Genomic DNA, 19,399 nt, shown 5'->3' on the forward strand with positions numbered 1-19,399 from the left:
TTTATTGTTATAATATTTTATAAATGTTAAGGAATATGACAAAAAAGATATTGTAGGTATTGAAGGGGTAGTCTCTGGGAGGAGCAGTGGTACAAAAGGGAAAGAGGAATGTGATTTAATTCTATTTACTTAAAATTTGTTTTTAAATGTTAACAAATTCAGATAAATTGAAATCTTGTAACTTTTCTCATCATAATGCAATAAAAGTTAAAAAAAATTATGACTTCTCCTATCCATATTTCTGTCATTCAACCCAGACAGAGAATTGCTCAATTACCCCTTATACCATTGTTTGTAACAAAATTAAAGTTAAAACTAATGTTTGAGGAGCAAAATGATTTGGTTCTTCCAATGCTTATTGGGTCTAAGTGATAAAAACTGAAAGACCTGAGCCTGTTTTAAGAATAAATGAAAAAAAAATTATAAGGCTGCTAGATACAGGAGCAGATGTATCTGTAAAACCTTCTATTCATTGACCTGGATCTTGGCCTTGCATTACTCAGTTACAAGGGATAGAGTAATGTCAGCATCTTGAGCAAAGCAGTGATCTCTTACATTGTGAAGATGAGGAAGGTCATCACAGATATTTTGAACCTTACATTGTTTCTCACCTGCCTGTTAATTTGTGGGGAAGAGATATAATGAAGGAAATGGGAGTCTTTTTATACAGTTCAAATAACAAAGTTATGCAACAAATGTTTGATTGTGGTTATTTGCCTAACCATGTGTTAGGAAAACAAAATCAAGGAAAATTAGAATCCATTATAGTTACCCCAGAGAAGGAAAAACAGTCCTAGCATATTTTTAATGGACACCATTGAAAAGCCTGCACTCTATGCAGGTAAAATTACTTGGAAAAGTGATGTTCCTGTATGGGTGGATCAGTGGTCTCTTACTTTCAGAAAAAATTCTGGCCGCATCAACAGCTAGAACAGGATCATTTGCAAACTGGCCATATTGATTGCACCCATATTTGTAATTAAGAAAAAAATCAGACAAGTGAAGATTATTGCAAGATTTACAAAAGGTTAATGAAACCATAGAACATAGGGGAGCATTACAAGCTGGCTTGCCTACTCCAGCTGCCATTCCAAAAAATACATACAAAATTACTGTAGATTTAAAAGACTGTTTTTATACTATTCCTTTGCATCCTGATGATTGTAAAAGGTCTGCATTTAGTGTGCCTGCCTGTAATTTTAAAGAACCCATGAAGCGATATCACTGGAAAATTTTGCCTCAGAGAATGGCTAATAGCCCTATATTATGTGAAAAAAATTGTCACTGCTTCAATACAAGAAGTTAGGATTTTGTATCCTTCTTTGTATATTATTCATTATATGGATGATATTTTATTATCTGGTTCCTCTGAAGGGGTTTTACTACAAGCCTTTGCATTATACAGCAAGCCTTAAAATCTTGGGGATTAGTTGCTGCTCCAGAAAAGATTCAAAGGCAATATCCTTTCCAATATTTGGGATATCAGTTATATCCTAAACACAGAAAATTCAAATAAGAAAAGATAATTTACTTACTTTAAATGATTTTCAAAAGGTTCTAGGAGATGTTAATTGACTAAGATCTCACTTTAAGCTCACCACAGGAGAACTTAAACGTCTGAAATCCTAATTTTCCTAAACAATTAACTGCTGAGGGATGAATAGCTTCTCAGAAAGTAAAGGAAGCTACTAGTCAACAACATATACAGTATACAGACTATGATCAATTGTTGGGTGTTTGTATTCTTGCTACTTCTCATGTGCCCACAGCAGTTCTTTGGCAAAAGGGACCCTTAATGTGGATTCATCTTTCTTCATCTCCAAAGGAAGTTTTAACACCCCTATTATGAAGGTGTTGCTGTGTTTAATATATAATTGTAGTGTAGAATCATAAAAGTATTTTGAGAAAGAACCAGATGAAATATTATTCCTTATTCCAAACAGCAATTAAATTGGTTATTGCAGAATACTGATATTTGGTCTATTACATGTGCAAACTTTTCAGGCAAAATTGATAGTCATTATCTAAAAGACAAGTTCTTAAAATTTGCCTCTATGCATGCTTTTGTATTTACTATAAACTTGTACAAACAATCAATAGAAAATGTACTTACTGTATTTACAGAAGCCTCACCTAATGAGAAACCAACATATGTAATTAGATCACATGTTTATTTTCTTGCTTCAGCACAGATAAAATTGAATTGGGCACTATAGCCGCTGTTTTTGAAATGTTGAAAAATCAAGGTTTTAATTTATGTATTGCTAGCCGATATTTAGCTCTTGGTTTGCAATTGCTTGAAACTGCTTCTTTTTTAGATACTGCCAACTCTCAAATTTTGCAATTATTTATGTAAATACAACTTAATTTAAGAGAATGTACTGTTTCTTACTTTATAGGACATTTAAGAGCTTATACTGAATTTCCAGAACCCCTTATTGAGGGCAGTGCCACAGCAGGTTTGCATACCAGGCAGATTACAGGCCTTACAGGAACAATTAGCCAAACAATCTCATTCTTTACATCATCATAATAGTAATAGTTTGAGACAACAATTTGGTGTTTCTAGGGAATGGGCACATCAAATTGTAAAGATTTGTCCTCAGTTTCTTCCTGTACCACCTAATACAGGTGTTACTCCTTGAGGATTTGTACCTATTCAATTATGACAAATGGCTATTAATCATATTTCTGATTTTGGAAAATTAAAATATGTACATGTGAATATTTATACCTTCTCAGGTTTTCTAGTTGCAAGCTTTAACAGGAGAAGCAACTAAAAATGCAATTAGTCATTGCTTACTATGCTGAGTGTTCTAAATAAGATTAAAAATAGATAGTTGAACTGGCTATTGTAGTCAGGCATTTGAGATGTTTTGTCAACTATTTAATATTACCCCTACTACTAGGATTCCTTATAATCCTCAAGAACAAGGTATTGTTGAATGGGCCCATGGAACTTTAAAACAATGTCTTCATGAAGTAACAAAGGGGGAGTTGTATCCCCATACATCACAAAATTATTTTAACCATGCTTTTTTTGTTTTAAAGTTTTAAAATTTGGATGCTCATGGACACTCAACTGCTGAGTGCTTGTGGCATCCTCATACTTCCACTACAAATGCTTCAGTTAAACGGCATGGACCCAGCCCTGTACTCATATTAGGACGAAGTCACGTATGTGTTTTTTCACGGGAAGAAAATGGGGAGTGCGGGCTGCTAGAAAGGCTGGTGTGACATTCTCATTTTCCTGCTGATTCCCTTACTAATGATGATGATGGTTCCCACACACAGTGAAGCCTACTAGGCCTATGTTTCAGACCCACCACTGATACATCCAACAGTGTGGTCCAGACTGGAGATTCTCAAGAAGTACTCCACTTCTTGGATCTCCCTGAGCAGAGGAATCAAGTTATAATAAGACCATGACTTTCAATGCATTTGGTGATGAGATTCCTGTTTGCTTTGTGAAGAATACAAATGATGGGTGTGTTTCTATGTTTCCTCAAAATTAGAAGAACAATGTTTCACAAAGCATAACTCAAAGCATAGAGATGAGCATGCATAAACATTATGAATGATCTGCCCCTGATTGTCATGAGATACAACCTTGTGGGTCTGAACCCACAGAGAATGTGTAATAGGCATTTAAAAAATTGTTAAATGAAGAGAATGCTATAATCAATCCCCTATATGGTTTAATGTTTCCAGTAATAGAAAGATTATTGATTGGGCAGGGAATCAATCAAACATTGAGCAAAAGGAGATGTCCATAGGCCTTTGGAATTCAGAAGCAGGCCATTTCCAATGGCATATCTGGAATTAGCTACAGCTCTCTATGTACTTATGTTAACAATAGACAAAATTGGAACAGGATTTGGACTTTGAATAAATATTATTGCATGTATTAAGGCTCTTAATATTTTACTAATTGGTCATGCTAAAATTACTTTTGTTTCTTCTACAGTATTTAATGTAAATTGTGTTGGTTGAACACTTTCTAATTGTGTTAGTGTATTGACATCTGGCATGTCCGTAATGGTTGTTTATTAACCAGCTTTTGTTTTATTGCTTGTGAATATTACAGTACATTGGTATTATGAAAAAAGCTTGCAGATACTAGAAGAAGTGAGTCAGGCTTTAAGCAGAAGCAAGAGGGTAGTGGGCTTGATTATTGTTGGTATAACAGCTTTGATTTGATTAATAGTTAGCATCACTGCTTCTGCAATTGCTTTGACACAAGAAGTGAAGGCAGCTACTTTTATTAATCATTTAGCAAAAAATGTTACTAATAGTCTGAGTATTCATGAAGATTTAGATAAGCATTTGGAGCAAGGAATTCATACTCTTTATGATACTATTCAAATTATTGGAGAGGATATTCAGAGTTTTTAAGAGTAAGAAGCTATATAGTGTCATGCTAAATATCAATAGACTTACATCACTTCTAAAGTTTACAATGAGAGTCACTATAGTTGGAATAAAGTTCAAAGACACTTGCAGGGTATTTGGCATAACTCTAATACTCTCTGGATCTATTAACTTTGCATAATGAGGTAATGAATTTGAAGAATATTGTTACTCTGAGTTTTAATGCTGTGGATACTACAGATAAAATTATTCCTGACTTAAGGTCAGTATTTCCATCTTGGTCAAACTTCAAGAATGGCTTATTATAGCTTGATCATGTCATCCCTTCTTGTCTTGGGAAGACTTCTATTCCTGCACATTGGAATAAAACTTCCCATTAACAACATCAACATGTTGGTGGTCAAAATACATGGCTTGAAACTAAAAATGGATCCATAGACAGAGTTATTAATTTAACAGGCTGGCAGTCAATGACAGATAAGATTCTGCACAGTGCCTTACGAACCTAAGACAAAATTTATTTCTTTTGAAAATGCATATTCCAAGATGAATGAGGAAGGCTTTTTTTTTGTCAGAACAAATTAAGACAGACACAGTCTTGTTTATGAAATAAAAAAGGGGGAGATATGGAGAACTTTTGGGGCTGCTTCTAGAAATTTGGCAAACACTTGTTACTAGGCTCAAGAAAGTAGGCTCAGATAAGAATATTCACATTTGCGCTAATACAAAGCTCAGGGTAAACTCAGCCTAAGAATGTGTGACAGCCATTACTTTTATCTTGGATAACCTGATAAGCCCCTAGGAACTGTAGGAGGGGTAGGGTGGGGGGGTTGTTTATTGCCTCATTTGATCTCTTTATTTCCTTGTTTGATTACTTGTCTTTGATCTAAGAACTGACCCTATTCTCTGCAAGTACCTAAAATGGTATAAAAGCTGACTGGGAAAAATTAAACCTGCTTCAGCATCAGCACTGGCTGAAGTCATGTTATAGTGTTGTCTAACTGTTTTGGTTTTTTTTTGTTTTTTTTTTTTTCAGTCCTCCCTCCCTCCCTTGAGACCATATTGACTGACTGAGCTGGCTTGGTCCCTACTTTTTGGTCATATCCAGTCTTCTCTATTCTGTTTTACCAGGACAGAACTTCCCACAAATGAGCATATTACTATAGTTTAAATCTCTAGCTTACAAGGAGCTAACATCTGATACAGCAGCCCAACTACCAGATTCTTCTATTTCAGGAGTTTGGGTAAATTTCGATCTTGAATATAAATTTAAAAAGCCCTAACATGCTATACCTGGCAAGAAAGGCAAAATGATACTCTTATGGAAATTAAATCTGTGCATCATATTAGGGAGAACTGACATTTTTAATAATGACTTTTTCTTTGTTAAAAAGACGAATGGGTTTAAAAAGAGGAAATGAATTTGAAGAATACTGTTACTCTGACTTTTAATGCTGTGGATACTACTGATAAAATTATTTGTGGCTTAAGGTCAGTATTTCCATCTTGGTTAAATTTTAAGAATGGCTTATTATAGCTTGGTCATGTTATCCCTTCTTGTCTTTGAATATGTGCATTCATTGAGGATGACTTTTGTGGCTTTCAATAACACTTTACAGTTTTATCATCTATGTCCAACTTGTGTTTATTTTTAAAACATACAATTCCTTCTGCTATCTAGCTACTTGTTGGTGTTGTTATTGTTGCTGCTGCAGTAGGAAAATTGATGCATATGAAATAGCCATCCTTTCTTAAATCTTATTTTAGCATGTCACATTTCTTTTTCTTTTTGGGGGGGTTACAATTTTTTATTGATTTAAGTTTTATTGTTGAAAAAAGATACATAATTTCAATTTATCTGAATTTGTTAACATTTTAAAAACATTTTAAATAAATAGAATTATATCATATTCTTGTTTCCCTTTTGTACCCCAAGTCCTCTCAGAGACCCCCTTCAATACCTGCAATATCTTTTGTTTTTTTTTTATTTTGTCACTCTTTAAAATTTATAAACTATTGTAACAATAAAACTGAGTAGTATAAAAGTTGTTTGATATAAAACAATCAACTAAACAGTTTTATCTAGCTGCTTGTCTACAGCAATACTGAAAATGCATACATTTGTCTCAATATAATTTGAAATAACTCCAAACATATTAACTGTATATTTTAAAATAATACATCACTACTAGTATTTTTTTAAATGAACATAAATAGATAAATAGATAAAGTCTTTTTATTTCTTTGTTTTTGTTTTAGTAGAGCTTAAAATCTTGGCTCTTAATGTGAAACAAGCCCAAAATAAGAACAAATTTTAGCCATTGGAGTTCATTGTAATAATGCTGTACATCAATTACCCTCACATCACCAAAGGATTTTACCTCTGTTGTAGCTAAGCTGAGAGTTGACTGTTCTGTGGCACCAAGGAATGAATTGTAGGCACGATTTTTGGATACAGATTTCCTGCAATGGTCAAAGCTATTTGACTTGACTGATTGTCATCATTCTCAGCCCACAGAAAACAGGTTACATTCATTTAAGAAATGGTGTGTGTATTAAGATAGTCTATCCATGAAATCATTCACCAACTGTTTCAATGAACAATAGTTCTACTTGGAGGGTGGCACAGATATTAGGTGAGGGTAAGAATCTGGTTCATTGGCTGTGGTGATTTTGAAAAGCATTCATCTCAGAGAAAGAGTAACTTATAAAGTCGTCTTCCTTAAACTTGATATAATAGTTAGAAATATCAAGCATAGCATTCAGTCTCACTCTTTGTTGTTCTTTTACAAGCCACCTCCCAAGTTAATTGTCTATGTTTCTTTTGGCTATATAAACTTTTGAAATATGTAAGCTGTTCTGAAAATAATAGTATAGTGTAAAAAATATCAAAGAAAGAATCCTACTAATAGAGAGGCTGAGATAGGAGAAGCATGATTTCAAGACCATTATGTGGTACACAGCAAGTCACTGTCACTTACAAACAAGCAGAAAGTGTATATGGATTGTACAATATTGGACCTATTTCTCCAATTACCAAATAAGAGAGACCACTGGATGACAGCCAACAAATTTCTAATTCCTCATATATTTGGACTTCAATTGATTAGAATATGTTGGTAATATTAATTTTCATATTAATATATTAAGAAAAAGTAATTGTCACTTCATGTTTTTGTTGTTAGAGGTGAAATTAGGTTTGTGTAGGTTTATTGAAAGATTACTTTCTTGCTTCTTATAGAGAGTAGTTTTGCTCCTTATGTTGATGTTTTCCAACTATTATCCTTTATAGGGCTGGATTTGTGGAAAGATACTGTGTAAATTTTGCTTTGTCATGGAATATCTTTTTTTCTCTATCTATGGTAATTGAAAATTTTGCTGGGTATAGTAACCTGGGCTGGCATTTGTGTTCTCTTAGGGTCTGTCTGCATGACATCTGCCCAGGATCTTCTAGCTTTCATAGACTCTGGTGAGAAGTCTGGTATAATTCTGATAGGTCTGTCTTAATATGTCACTTGACCTTTTTCACTTACTGCTTTTAAAACTCTTTCTTTGTTTAGTGCATCTGGTGTTTTGATTATTATGTGACAGGAGGAATTTCTTTTCTGGTTCAGTCTATTTAGAGTTCTGTAGGCTTTTGTATGTTCATGGGGATCTCTTTCTTTAGATTAGAGAAGTTTTCTCCTATAACTTTGCTGAAGATATTTACTGGAACTTTAAGTTGGGAGTCTTCACTTTCTTCTATACCTATTATCCTTAGGTTTGGTCTTCTCATTGTGTCCTGGATTTTCTGGATGCTTTGGCTTCAGAGCTTTTTGAATTTTTCATTTTCTTTGACTGTTGTGTCAATGTTTTCTATGGTATCTTCTGCACCTGAGATTCTCTCTTCTGTCTCTTGTATTCTGTTGGTGATGCTTGCATCTATGCCTCATGATCACTTTCCTAGGTTTTCTATCTCCAGAGTTGTCTCCCTTTGTGATTTCTTTATTGTTTATATTTTCATTTTTAGATTCTGGATGGTTTTGTTCATTTCCTTCACCTGTTTGATTTTGTTTTCCTGTAATTCTTTAAGGGATTTTTGTGTTTCTTCTTCCTTCTAGCTGTTTACCTGTGTTCTCCTGTATTTCTTTAAGGGAGTTATTTATGTCCTTCTTAAAGGCCTGTATCATCATCATGAGATGTGATTTTAGATCTGAACCTTGCTTTTCTAGTGTGATGATGTGTCCAGGACTTGCTGTGGTGGGAGGATTGTGTTCTGATGATACCAAGTAACCTTGGTTTCTGTTGCTTCTGTTCTTATTCTTGCCCCCACCATCTGGTTATCTCTAGTGCTACCTGCCCTGGCTAAATCTGACTGGGGCCTGTCGTACCTGTGAATCTGGGTGTGTCAAACTCCTCAGAGTCAAGCTTTCTCTGTGACCCTGTGATTCAATGATCCTGTGATCCTGGGCCTGTTAGAGAGCCCAAGAGTGGAGCTTCTTCTGGGTGTTATGGGACTGGCTGCAAAATTTGTGCCCAAGGTCTGCTCAGAGAACCAGCCCAGACAGACTAGGCATGTCACATTTCTATGAAGTTCTTCCATCAGGATCAATAGCCATCAGCTTTTCACAGATAGAATGTTTCTTCCCCTTAGTTTACTATGTTTTTCCTTTTTTTAATAATGGATATTGTTAAATTTCACCTAATGTTTTTCATTAATCTCTTGAGATGGTTGTATGGTTTTTAATTCTAAAATATGAGATTATATAATTTCTTTAAGAATTGTATATATTTATTCATTTAGTGAATGTGTGTGTGGATGTGCATGGGGTACTTGGGGCCATGGCACAAGGTAGAAATGTAATTGTAAGAGGAATACTTGTGGGAGCTGTTTCTCTTCTTTCACCATGAAGGCCCTAGGGATCAAACTCAGACAATCCATTAGCCAACAAATACCTTATCCTACCAGACGAGCTCAAAGACCTCTCTCCCGGCATTCTTGAGAGTCTCATGGTTATATAGTGTTTGTTCCTCTTAACTAATCTTTTATTGTAGGCACAATTGTGTTTTATAGAAAGAAATAAAAACTCTATAACCTGCTAGTTATTATTCAATATTAAAATATCACAATTATAATTAAGTCCTAGGTAATAGCTCAGTTGGTAATGTACTTGCTTTGCAAGCATGAAGAGAACTTCAGTTCAATTTCAGAATCCATGTTTTTAGAAAATCCATGTGTACTGGGACATGTCTATTATTCTACTAGCACTGAGGTGGTGGATATGAGCAGGTTTATGGGGCATGCTGGCCAGGCAGCCTAGCTTAATTGGTGAATTTTAGACCAGTGTGACTCTGTTTCAAAAACAAAGACTGACAGCTGCTGCACTTTGACCTTTACACTTAGACACAAGAATGCATATGACAGATACCTATGTACAAACATACACACATCCTTCCCAAAAACACATATGCACATACTGACATCTAATAAAAAATGGCACCATCATATTTGTAAAGGTGTTTTCATACTCAAAGTAAAGCCATTTGTTTATTTGTCTGATCATACCTTACTTGGTAATAGCTTCTCACAGAGAATAATCAGTCCCAAGTCAACCAAGATGATAACCAAAATAAATGGTTCAAGGCTAAACTATAAAACCAATTAAATGGTGCTATTTGAGGTACACATTTCACCAACTGAATATCTCCCTACCCTCTAAAGGTATTGTTTAAAAGTGAGGGAAAAATGCCTTAGGACTGGGCTGTGAAGGTACCTGTGTAGTTTGTCTCCGTTTTCTCCTGGGTGGTATGAGTGTCCCTCCACTTCCCAAGAGAATGATCCCAGACTCGTTCCTGGTACTGAAAGACAGATTGATTTCTGTTCCGACATCAATAGACACAGCAGCAAGCTCCACAAAACCAGGCTTGGGGAAACTAACTGTGTAAACATTCTGTGGGGGAAAAAAAGAAAAGGAATTGTTAGAAATGAGGGGCTAAATTCTACACACCACTTCCTTCCTCAGAAAATTCAACATGATTGCAAAATTAGTGTAATTTTAAGGAGCATGAAAATCTATAGTCGGTTGGCTAGTCCCACAAAACCCAGAGGAAGATCCACTCCCAGGCACTATAACATGCCCAGGATCATAGGATCAGAGGCGAGGAAGACACACATCTGCTGCAACACCAGAAGTAACTGGGACCAGCAGGACCTGGAAACACAGGAACTAGGCCTGACCAGTAGCATGGGTTCCTTCCCATCTGAGCAGGTGCCCTGAGCAGACTTTGGGTACTAATTCACCAACCAGTCCCACAGCACCCAGAAAAACCTCCACTCCCAGGTACTCTAACATGCCCAGGACCACAGGATCCCAGCATCTTGGTCACAGCAGGATTGCAAGATCCCAGGGGCAACTTGACTCCCAGGAGCTCTGATACACCCAGGATCTCAGGATTACAGGATCCTAGAATCACATGATCACAGAAACAGTTGAACTCTGAGGAGTTCTGACACATTCAGGATCACAGGAAGGACAGGCTTCAGTCAGAAACAGCGAGGGCAGGTAACAGTAGAGATGACCAGATGGCAGGAAGTAAGCATAAGAACATAAGCAATAGAAACCAAGGTTACCAAGGTTAACATCAGAACCAAGTTCTCCCACCATAGCAAGTCCTAGACACACCATCACACTGGAAAAGACTCAGATCTAAAATCACTTCTCATGATGATGATAGAGGACATAAATAACAGGAGAAATACAGGAGCACACAGGTAAACAGCTAGAAGCCCTTCAAGAGGAAACCCAAAAATCCTTTAAAGAAATACAGGAAAACACAATCAAACAGGTGAAGGAAATGAACAAAACCATCCAAGATATAAAAATGGAAATAGAAAGAATAAAAAAATCACAAAGGGAGACAACCCTGGAGTTAGAAAACCTAGGAAAGAGATCAGGTGTCATAGATGCAAGCATCAACAACAGAATACAAGAGATAGAAGAGAGAATCTCAGGGGCAGAAGATACCATAGAAAACATTGACACAACAGTTAAAGAAAATGCAAAAAGCAAAAAGATCCTAATCCAAAACATCCAGGAAATCCAGGACACAATGAGAAGACCAAACCTAAGGATAATAGGTATAGAAGAGAGTGAAGACTCCCAATGTAACGGGCCAGTAAATATCTTTAACAAAATTATAGAAGAAAACTTCCCTAACCTAAAGAAAGAGCTGCCCATGAACATACAAGAAGCCTACAGAACTCCAAATAGACTGGACCAGAAAAGAAATTCCTCCTGCCACATAATAATCAAAACACCAGATGCACTAAACAAAGAAAGAGTTTTAAAAGCAGTAAGTGAAAAAGGTCAAGTGACATATAAAGGCAGGTCTATCAGAATTACACCAGACTTCTCACCAGAGACTATGAAAGCTAGAAGATCCTGGGCATATGTCATACAGACCCTAAGAGAATACAAATGCCAGCCCAGGCTATAATACCCAGCAAAACTCTCAATTACCATACATAGATGGAGAAAACAAGATACTCCATGAAAAATCCAAATTTATAAAATATCCACAAATCCAGCCCTACAAAGAATAATAGATGGAAAATTCCTAGTGAAGGAGGGAAACTACACCCTAGAAAAAGCAACAAAAGTAATCTTTCAACAAATCCAAAAGTAAGATAAACACACAAACCTAATTCCATCTCTCACAAGAATAACAGGAAGTAACAATCACTTTTCCTTAATATCTCTTAACATCAATGGACTCAATTCTCTAAAAAAGACATTGACTAACACACAAGTTATGTAAACAGGACCAAGCATTTTGCTCCATACAGGAAATGCACTTCAGTGACAAAGGCAGACACTACCTCAGAGTAAAAGGTTGGAAAACAATTTTCCAACCAAATGGTCCAAAGAAACAAGCTGGAGTAGCCATTCTAATATCAAATAAAATCAACTCTTAACCAAAAGTTATCAAAAAAGTTAAGAAGGGACACTTCATTCTCATCAAAGGTAAGATCTACCAAGATGAATTCTCAATTTCTCTATGCTCCAAATGCAAGGCCATCTACACTCATAAAAGAAACTTTACTAAAGCTCAAAGCACACATTGTACCTCACACAGTATTAGTGGGAGACTTCAACACTCCATTCTCAGCAACGGACAGATCATGGAAACACAAACTAAACAGAGACACAGTGAAACTAACAACAGTGATGATGCAAATGGATCTAACAGATATTTACATAACATTTCATCCTAAAGCAAAAGAATATACCTTCTTCTCAGGACCTCATCGTACCTTCTCCAAAAATGACCATATAATCTGTAACAAAACAGGCATTAACAGATACAAGAAGATTGGAATAATGCCATGCATCCTATCAGATCACCACAGACTAAGGCTGGTCTTCAATTGTCAAGAACCATAATAGGACAAGCTAATAACTAACTGGTGGTCATCCTGAAATGCCTGCTTCGGATTATTATATAATCTGTGACAGGTGAGCCCTTATTAAGCAAGGCTTTAAGGGACTATTTGTAGGAAAGATTCCTGCTATTAATATGGTTTCTCTGTTATTATTAAGCATATATAATAATCACTAAGTAATAGCATATCCCTTTGGAGCAGATCCTGGCAGAATCACGAAGTTGTACTGTCTTATAGTGTTGCTATATAGACAAATAGATGACTTAAGTCTTATTGATGATCCAATACGAATTCCTAAAATGATATCTGTGATTATTAAGCTCTTTTATAATGGGACTGCTATTAGGTCCTTTTCTGATAGTCAAAACTGCAATGAGAACTCTGCCAGTCTCCCAAGTGTCAGCAGTTAATTGCCCTTAGATGGCAACCAGACTTTCTCCTACTCAGAGCACATTCTAAGAGGATATAAAACAATTAACCAAAGGTCATAAAAGGACTAATGATTTATTATAGGTGCTAGGACAGAAGATAAAATATTGACTGGGTTTATCTCTACAAAACTCTTACTTATAACTTAGTTATGGTCTTAACCTTCAGTGACTATGTGGAGCTGAGACAGGTGATGGATGTTCAACTAGATAATTACTCCTAATGGAATGTTTACATACTCCTTATGTAAACATTCACTGTTGTAAACCTTTATTTCAATTTATGATTTGATTTTTTGTGTGAACTTGTGATGAACTTTGAAACATGTGATCATGTATTCTGAAAGATGTATAAGTACTGGGGACAAAGAGATGAGGTGGAGCTAGGTAGAGTAGAATCTTTTCCCTTTCCCCACTTAGAGAATTTTTCCCTTTTCCCACTTAGAGAATTTTTCCCTTCCCCAATTAGGATCATTTCAATTTTCCCCTTAGATAGCTTTCATAGGAACCTTTTCACAACTTAGTAATAAATTCCATAATCTCTTCTTTAAGTGTCTTCTCTTCCGGTGACTTCAGACTAGCAGGCTGAAAGTTAGAGCCCAGCAGTTCCTGCTGAGATAGAACAAAGGCTGCGTTGTTTAATCCTCTGCTGTTAGGCTACAGGTGTTAATCGCCTAAACCAGCAGTTTTGTACCCTCAGAAAGAGCAAGAAAGTTCTTAGGACTTTTTAGTATTTATCAGCAGCAACATTTCAGTACAGAGCTAGAAAGCTCTGAACCCTCAGACTTTAAAGCCATCACCAGAGTCCTACTCTGTGATTCCACCACTACCCTGCCCCGGGTCGGGAGGCTCCAGGCCTTCAAAAGCAACAAAAACAAAGGAAAGCACACATACACATGGAAATGGAACAATGCTTTACTCAATGATAACTTGGTCAAAGAAGAAATAAAGAAAGAAATTAAAGTCTTTTTAGAATTTAATAAAAATGAAGACGCATCCTATACCCAAACTTATGAGACACAATGAAAGCAGTGGTAGGAGGAAAACTCAGGTCTAAGTGCCTCCAAAAGTAACTGGAGAGAGCATACACTAGCAGCTTGTTAGCACACCTGAAAGCTCTAGAACAAAAAGACACAAATACACCCAAGAGGAGTAGAGGGCAGGAAATAATCTAAGTAGAAACAAAAAGAACTATAGAAAGAATCAACAAAACCAAAAGCTGGTTCTTTGAGAAAATCAACAAGATAGATAAACCCTAGCCAGATTAACAGAGACAGACCCCAAATTAACAAAATCAGAAAGGAAAAGGGAGATATAACAATGAAGTATATCTTAAAAATTTATTGTTTTAAATTTTTTTCCAGACAGGGTTTCTCTGACCTGGAACTCACTCTGTAGACCAGGCTGGCCTCGAACTCAGAAATCTGCCTGCCTCTGCCTCCCAAGTGCTGGAATTAAAGGCATGCACTACCACTGTCTGGCTTTTAGAAGAGTTTCTAGAGATACAACCTAATTATTAAAAACAAATAAACCCAATATTTCATGTCTGCTTTTTTTTTCAAAATTAAAAATAATACCATGTAGGTCTCACAACTGGAAAGGAGGCAGGGACAGGATCCTCTCAACCTCTGTCTACACCTAGGAGTGACAGCAGTGGATCCACAGCCCTCTCTACCCCTTCCCTGCAAGCAGAGAGCCTGCCTTCAGCGAGTGCTTTAACCCAGGGACTCTGTGAGATTTGCCTTTCTCTCTGGTGACTTTATTTATTTATTTATTTTTGTATTAGATATTTTCTTTATTTACATGTCATATGATTTCTCCTTTCCCAGTTTCCCCTCAAAAAACAAACAAACAAAAAACAACAAGAACAAATGCCTGTTGCCTCCCCCTTCCCCCTGCTTGCCACCCCACCCTCTCCCACTTACTGGGCCTGGCATTCCCCTACACTGGGGCATAGAACCTTCACAGGGCCAAGGGACTCTCCTCCCATTGATGGTCAACTTTGCAATCCTCTACTATACACATATTGCCAGAACAATCAGTCCCCCCATGTATAGTCCTTGGTTGGTGGTTGACTCCCTGGGAGCTCTGAGAGTACTTTCTAAGGAGGGACCAGCCAGGAGGCACAGGCCTCACAAGTGGCAGAGTAGCCGGGAAAGGATCCTCTCAACCTCGCTCCACACCTAAGAGGAACAACAGATCCATAGCCCTCTCTGCACCTTTCCAGAAGTAGAGATCCTGTCTATAGGGTGTGCTCTGACCCCAGGACTCAGATGGACAACTGATCCACAACCATCTGCACCCGGGTTTTACCAGAGGAGAGCTGATCTCCCAGAAGTGCTGACACAGGCTTACAGACGCACAGGAGGAACAAGCTCTAGTCAGACAGCAAGAACATCTAGCACCAGAGATCAACAGATGGCCAAAGGCAAATGCAAGAATCCTACCAACAGAAACCAAGACTACTTGGCTTCATCAGAACCTAGTACTCCCACCACAGCAAGTCCTGGATATCCCAAAACACCAGAAAAGCAAGACTTGGATCTAAAATCATGTCTCATGATGGTGGTAGAGGAATTTAAGAAGAACATGGATAACTCCCTTAAAGAAATACAGGAGAACAAAGGTAAAGAGGAACAAGCCCTTAAAGAGGAAACAAAAAAAATCCCTTAAAGAATTACAGGAGAACACCAGTAAACAAGTAGAAGCCCTTAAAGAGAAAACACAAAAATCTCTTAAGGAATTACAGGAAAGCACAAACAAACAGGTGAAAGAATTGAGCAAATCCATCCAGGACCTAAAAATGGAAGTAGAAACCATTAAGAAATCACAAAGAGAGCCAACTCTAGAGTTAGAAATCTTAGGAAAGAAGTCAGGAAGCATAGTTGCAAGCATCCAATGGAATACAAGAGATAAAAGAGAGAATCTCAGACACAGAAGATACCATAGAAAACATTGACACAACAGTCAAAGAAAATGCAAAATGCAAAAAGTTCCTGACCCAAAACTTCCAGGAAATCCAGGACACAATGAGAAGACCAAACCTAAGGATAATAGATATAGAAGAGAATAAAGACCTCCAACTTAAATGGCCAGTAAATATCTTCAACAAAATTATAGAAGAAAACTTCTCTAACCTAAAGAGATACCCATGAACATACAAGAAGCCTATAGAACTCCAAATAGACTGGACCAGAAAAGAAATTCCTCCTGCCACATAATAGTCAAAACACCAAATGCACAAAACAAAGAAAGAATACTAAAAGCAGTAAGGGAAAAAGGTCAAATAACATATAAAGGCAGGCCTATCAGAATTACACCATACTTCTCACCAGAGACTATGAAAGTTAGAAGATCCTGGGCAGATGTGATACAGACCCTAAGAGAGCACAAATGCCAGCCCAGACTACTATACCCAGCAAAATTTTCAATTACCATAGATGTAGAAACCAAAGTTTTCCATGACAAAACCAAATTCATACAATATATCTCCACAAATCCAGCCCTTCAAAGGGTAATAAATGGAAAACACCAACACAAGGAGGGGAACTACATCTCTGAAAAAGCAAAAATGTAATCTTCCAACAAAACTAAAAGAAGATAGCCACATGAATGTAATTCCAACTCTAACAACAAAAATAACAGGAAGCAACAATTACTTTTCCTTAATATCTATTAATATCAATGGACTAAATTCCCCAATAAAAAGACATAGACTATCATACTGGGTACATAAACAGGACCCAACATTTTGATGCATACAGGAAACTCACCTCAGTGACAAAGACAGATACAACCTCAGAATAAAAGACTGTAAAACAGTCCTCCAAGCCAATGCACCCAAGAAAAAAAGCTGAAGTAGCCATTCTAATATCGAATAAAATCGACTTTCACCCTAAAGTGATCAAAAAAGATAAGGAGGAACATTTCATATTCATCAAAGGTATGATCTACCAAGATGAACTCTCAATTCTGAACCTCTATGTTCCAAATCAAAGGGCATCAACATTCATAAAAGAAACTTTACTAAAGTTCAAAGCTCACATTGCACCACATACAATAATAGTGGGAGATTTCAATACCCCACTCTGCAATGGACAGATCATGGAAACAGAAACTAAACAAAGACACAGTGAGACTAACAGAAGTTATGAAACAGATGGATTTAACAGATACCTATAGAACTTTTTATCCTAAAACAAAAGGATATACCTTCTTCTCAGCACCTCATGGTACCTTCTCCAAAAATTGACCATATGATTGGTCACAAATCAGGCCTCAACAAATACAAGAAGATTGAAGTAATTCCTTGTATCCTATCAGATCACCATGGACTAAAGCTGTTCCTCAATAACAACATAAACAATAGAATGCCTACATGCACGTGGAAGCTTAACAACACTCTACTCAATGATAACTTTGTCAAGGAAGAAATAAAGAAAGAAATTAAAGACTTTCTTGAGTTTAATGAAAATGAAGCCACAACATACCCAAACTTATGGGACACAATAAAAGCAGTCCTAAGTGGAAAACTAATAGCTTTAGGTGCCTCCAAAAAGAAACTAAAGTGAGCATACACCAGCAATTTGACAGCACATCTGAAAGTTCTAGAACAAAATGAAGCAAATTCACCAAAGAGGAATCAAAGGCAGGAAATAATCAAACTCAGGGCTGAAATCAACCAAATAGAAACAAACAAACAAAAAAACTATACAAAGAATCAACCAAATCAGGAGCTGGTTCTTTGAGAAAATCAACAAAATAGATAAACCCTTAGCCCGACTAACTAGAGGGCACAGAGACAGTATCCTAATTAACAAGATCAGAAATGAAAAGGGAGACAGACACTGAGGAAAACCAAAAAATCATGAGATTCTACCACAAAAGCCTATACTCAACAAAACTGGAAAACCTGGATGAAATGGACAATTTTCTAGACAGATACCAGGTAACAAAGTTAAATAAAGACCAGATCAACAATCTAAACTGTCCTATATCTGCTAATAAAAAAGAAACAGTCATTAATAGTCTTCCAGGACCAGATTAAAAGACATTAAAAGCCCAGGACCAGATGGGTTTAGTGCAGAGTTTTATCAAACAGTCAAAGAAGTTTTGATAAAATAACAATACTCCTGAAAATATTCCACAAAATTGAAACAGAAGGTACTCTACCCAATTCACGCTTCTATGAAGCAATAATTACTATTATACCTAAACCACACAAAGACCTAACGAAGAAAGAAAACTTCAGACCAATTTCCCTTATGAATATCCATGCAAAAATACTCAATAAAATTTTTGCAAACCAAATCAAAGAACACATCAAAATGATCATCCACCATGAACAAGTAGGCTTCATCCCAGGGATGCAGGGATGGTTCAATATATGGAAATCCATCAATGTAATTCAATATGTAAACCAACTCAAAGAAAAAAACCACATGATCATCTCATTAGATGCTGAGAAATCATTTGACAATATCCAACATCCCTTCGTGATAAAAGTCTTGGAAAGATCAGAAATTCAAGGCCCATACTTAAACATAGTAAAAGCAATATAAAGAAAACCAGTAGCCAACATCAAACTAAATGGAGAGAAATTTGAAGCAATCCCACTAAAATCAGGGACTAGACAAGGCTGCCCACTCTCTCCTTACCTATTCAATATTGTACTTGAAATCCTAGCCATAGCAATTAGACAACAAAAGGAGATCAAAGAGATACAAATTGGAAAGGAAGAAGTCAAATTATCACTACTTGCTGATGATATGATAGTATACTTAAGTGACCCCAAAAATTCCACCAGAGAACTCCTAAACCTGATAAACAATTTCAGCAAAGTAGCTGGATATAAAATTAACTCAAGCAAATAAGAGGTCTTCCTCTACACAAAGGATAAACAGGCAGAGAAAGAAATTAGGTAAACAGTACCCTATACAATTGTTACAAATAATAAAAAATACCCTGGTGTAACTTTAACTAAGCAAGTAAAAGATCTGTTTGACAAAAACTTCAAGTCTCTGAAGAAGGAAATTGAAAAAGATCTCAGAAAATGAAAAAATCTCCCATACTCGTGGACTGGCAGGATTAATATAGTAAAAATGGAGAGAAAGCTCCACTCCCAGGTGCTCTGACACACCCAGGATTAGAGGTGAGCAGGAACCAACATCTGTCCCAA

At 36.5% G+C, this 19,399-nt stretch overlaps 1 protein-coding gene across 1 annotated transcript in view; it reads right to left on the reverse strand.

The window, feature by feature from the left end:
* The window catches only part of Lama2 (laminin subunit alpha 2), a 668,494-nt gene that overhangs the window by 39,484 nt on the left and 609,611 nt on the right, over positions 1-19,399 (reverse strand). Inside the window, exon 56 of the mRNA XM_031380750.1 lies at positions 10,125-10,301. Within this exon, the coding sequence (XP_031236610.1) occupies positions 10,125-10,301 (177 nt within the window). The remainder of the gene's footprint in view (positions 1-10,124; positions 10,302-19,399) is intronic.

The sequence above is a fragment of the Mastomys coucha genome, unplaced genomic scaffold (genome assembly GCF_008632895.1).
Source record: "Mastomys coucha isolate ucsf_1 unplaced genomic scaffold, UCSF_Mcou_1 pScaffold2, whole genome shotgun sequence".
Taxonomy (NCBI): domain Eukaryota; kingdom Metazoa; phylum Chordata; class Mammalia; order Rodentia; family Muridae; genus Mastomys; species Mastomys coucha.